Source organism: Typha latifolia, chromosome 4, assembly GCF_019914945.1.
Source record: "Typha latifolia isolate L0001 chromosome 4, TyphaL0001v2, whole genome shotgun sequence".
NCBI classification, from domain to species: domain Eukaryota; kingdom Viridiplantae; phylum Streptophyta; class Magnoliopsida; order Poales; family Typhaceae; genus Typha; species Typha latifolia.
Window position 1 is genome coordinate 18,000,254 of NC_133089.1, and position 3,980 is coordinate 18,004,233.

Genomic DNA, 3,980 nt, shown 5'->3' on the forward strand with positions numbered 1-3,980 from the left:
TCTCATTTATGCGGGATTATCATCTTTCTCTCCACACTTATGTCAAATATTCAGACTAGCTATAAATTTCTCTCAATATTTGCCATTAATTTTCTTCAACTCAGTTTCAATAAACATATAAAAAGTGGGTCATTTAAGTGATGTGGATTAATTATTAATAAAATTCTAATATCATCGACTCATATTAAATGAGATCCACGTCCAACAACTTCATCCTGTGACTATTTCTCATTATTTTCTCCGACACTCCCCCTTTCCCATTCTCTCTCCGTCACTATCATGTATTACTTGTCTGTCCTCTTACCCTAGACCTAGGTGGATAAGCCTAAAGGTCATTATTAAATTCCATTATTTTTTCCAACAGCGTAGATAAGATTAGAGAATTTTATAATCATTCCTAATATTTTATCTATTTTATAATTTATATCTTATTTCTAGAAAAATTATAATCCGATTTTTTTTCTATATAACTTTCATTTTATATCCTAAGTTAACTTAAACTAACGATAAGTACCCATTACGATCTCACACATAATTTAAATTATCGAGTCTATTTATTTTTTAATTAATTCATACTTATATAAACTACTAGGATAAGTTTAATTAAGTTAAAAAAACCTTTAAGATAAGAGTCTTAGTTGAATTAGAAAAACTAATAAGAAAAATTTAAGTGAAAATCAGTTTAGAGTTAGCCTCTATGAATATGTGAAGTGTAACCCTAATTATTTATACTTGAAATAAATATTGAGTTAACCTAAATTAAATTTATTTACCTTGTATTACTTTCAATTGTAGTTGTAAATTTTTTTGAGGAGTAGATTTAAATTAGAAACTCTATCTCCATCTTTAAACTGTACTTACTATCTACCTCTAACAGTCATCCTACTTCACGGATGTCCAACACCACCCTTGGCTAACTGCCACCCTCCAACAACCACTACAACGTCGAATATTTAACATTTTGTTCCGTTTTGATCTTGCTATTTTATTTATAACTTTTTATTTTGATCTCATATTTATGTGAAATTAGAGCCATTAAAATAGTAACTCATGAAGTTACCACCACCTAAATTTTTATAATTTTCTAATGTTCGGAGAGGTCCAGATCTAATTTGCAACACTACTAGGAACAAAATATTCTATTATAATACACTAAATAATTTACATGATACCTAAGTTACCCCTAATGTTATCTAATTTATAAAAAATCACCCTCCTATTATTCTTGTTCGACACATAGTCAAAAATAAATAAATAAAATTTCTCGTTGACTCATCTTCATCGACTCATTCTTATCTGTAACTTATAAAGAATCACACTCCTATTATTTTTGTTCGACCCATAGTCAAAAATAAATAAATAAAATCTCTCGTTGACATATTCTCATCGACTCATTCTAACTTATAAAGAATCACACTCATATTATTCTTGTTTCGACCCATAGTCAAAAATAAATAAAAATAATCTCTCATTGACTCATTCTTTATCTGTAACTTATAGAGAATCAGCCTTCTATTATTCTTGTTTAACCCATAGTCAAAAATAAATAAAATTCTCTCATTGAATAGTTCCTTTTCCTCAGCCAAGTAAAGCCAAAAAAAGAAAAAGAAAAAAAAAGACAAACCTCTCTTTAACTATTCATCATTCTAATCATACAGCTAAAGAGAACACTCTAGAAATTCAACATCAAGCTCCACCAACTCCACAAAACGGGGTAGAGAGGGGGAGTAGTGGAGATATTTTAATAATTAGCAAGTATAGTTATACAAATTATATAATAGGGTTAGTTAAAGTAATATCAGTGTGTTAAATAATACTTATAGAAAAAAAAAATAAGGGATCGATACTGTGTAAATTATAAAATTTTCTAAAAATTATCTGAAAATCTCAATATAATTACTTTTTTATTATCTGGCACTAAAGTCAAAATGTTACTAGTGATCATAGTAACTCTGGATACATGAGTTGATAAAACAAAAATTTATGGGGTCGCTTTTAAACTATAGTATTGGAATAATATAGAATAACTTGTAACTTATTTTTAATAATTTATATAAGGGTAAGCTATTTTTTTTAAATATATGACATTTGGGCAGTGACACATACGATATTTTCAAAAGTTTTGGATGGCAATAATATAAAAGACACTTAATTTAATTAGTCGCCACGTGCTCCTTCTCCTTCTAGCGTTAAGTTTGTATTAAAATAATTGCAGCGTGATCGGTTTTATCACTATATAAAGGTCATTCCGGAGCATCGCTTCATCCCAGAGCGGAAAGCAAAGGCAAGAACCAATTGAAGGTAGTAATTAATGGCAAGTAAGATTCAGCCAGCAGCAGGAGATGAAACATCAGCGATCTGGCAGGAAGAGGACGCGGAGCTGATGAAGCTCCCCGTGAAGCCGATCCCGGGGGACTACGGGATGCCGGTGATCGGTGCCATCAAGGATCGACTTGACTTCTACTACTTCCAAGGGCAGGACAAGTTCTTCCAGGCGCGGGTGGACAAGTACAAGTCCACCGTGGTACGTCTGAACATGCCGCCGGGCCCCATCATGGCCTCCAACCCGCGCGTCATCGCCCTCCTCGACGCCAAGAGCTTCCCCGTCCTCTTCGACGTCTCCAAGGTGGAGAAGAAAGACGTCTTCACCGGCACCTACATGCCCTCCACCTCTCTGACCGGCGGATACCGCGTCTGCTCCTACCTCGACCCCTCGGAGGCTAACCACACCAAGATCAAGCAGCTCCTCTTCACCATGCTCGCCTCCCGCAAGGACCAGGTCATCCCCACCTTCCGCACCAACTTCTCCTCTCTCTTCGCCACAATGGAGTCCCAGATCGCCTCCTCCGGCAAGTCCGACTTCAACGCCCTAAACGACGTCACCTCCTTCGACTTCATCGGTGACGCCTACTTCGGCGTCCGACCCTCCGACAACTCCTCCCTCGGCTCCTCGGGGGCCAGCAAGGCTGCCAAGTGGCTCTTCTTCCAGCTCTGCCCACTCATGACGCTGGGGCTCCCCATGGCCGTGGAGGAGCTGCTCCTGCACACTTTCCCCCTCCCCTCCTTCCTCATCAAGTCCGACTACAAAGCACTCTACGAGTACTTCAACGCCGCGGCGGCATCGGCGCTCGATACGGCGCTGAAGCTGGGGCTCTCCCGCGAGGAGGCGTGCCACAACTTGATCTTCGCAACCGTGTTCAACAGCTACGGCGGCTTGAAAGTTCTGTTTCCGGGGATCCTGAGCTGCCTCGCCACCTCCGACCCCAAGTTCCACAACCGCCTCGCCCAGGAGATCCGTTCGGCGGTGGCGGCGGACGGGGGGAAGCTGACGTTTTCGGCAATACAAAAGATGGAGCTGACCAACTCGGTGGTGTACGAGGCGCTGCGGTTGGATCCGCCAGTGAAGTTCCAGTACGGGCACGCGAAGAAGGACCTGATCATCGGGAGTCACGACGCCTCCTACATAGTCAAGAAGGGAGAGATGCTGTTCGGCTACCAGCCCTGCGCTACCAAGGACCCCATGGTCTTCTCCAACGCCGACAAGTTCGTCGGAGACCGTTTCCTCGGGGACGAGGGCAAGAAGCTCCTCAAGTACGTGGTCTGGTCCAACGGACCCGAGACGGAGACCCCAACCGTCAACAACAAGCAGTGCCCCGGGAAGGACTTCGTCGTGCTCGTCGGCAGGCTGCTCGTCGCCGAGTTCTTCCTTAGGTACGATACCTTCACTGGGGAGGTGGGAAAGGAGTTGCTCGGGGCTAAAGTTACCGTCACCAGCTTGACCAAGGCATCCGCCATGTAAACTTAAACTTGCCACGATCCAGTGATCTGGTCCCCTCTCCCTCAGGAGGAGTCGCGACTCAGTACTTTTTAAATAAGTTTATGCTCCTGTCTCCATTTTGCTTTCATCTGGATTCAATAAATGTCGTACGTTGGATGAGGAAAGAAATGCCAATCGACTCCTCTTTATTTGCGAATGACAG

The 3,980-nt window shown here is 41.2% G+C and overlaps 1 protein-coding gene across 1 annotated transcript; it reads left to right on the forward strand.

The window, feature by feature from the left end:
• Nucleotides 1-2,060: 2,060 nt before the first annotated feature.
• Nucleotides 2,061-3,980, forward strand: LOC140786663 (allene oxide synthase 2-like). The gene has a single exon (XM_073135265.1). It carries the CDS (start codon nucleotides 2,312-2,314, stop codon nucleotides 3,797-3,799), a length of 1,488 nt encoding a protein of 495 aa, XP_072991366.1. The 5' UTR covers nucleotides 2,061-2,311; the 3' UTR covers nucleotides 3,800-3,980.

Excerpts from the sequence above, each read along its gene's own strand:
- LOC140786663 (XM_073135265.1), top strand. The coding sequence starts at position 2,312 with ATGGCAAGTAAGATTCAGCCAGCAGCAGGAGATGAAACATCAGCGATC.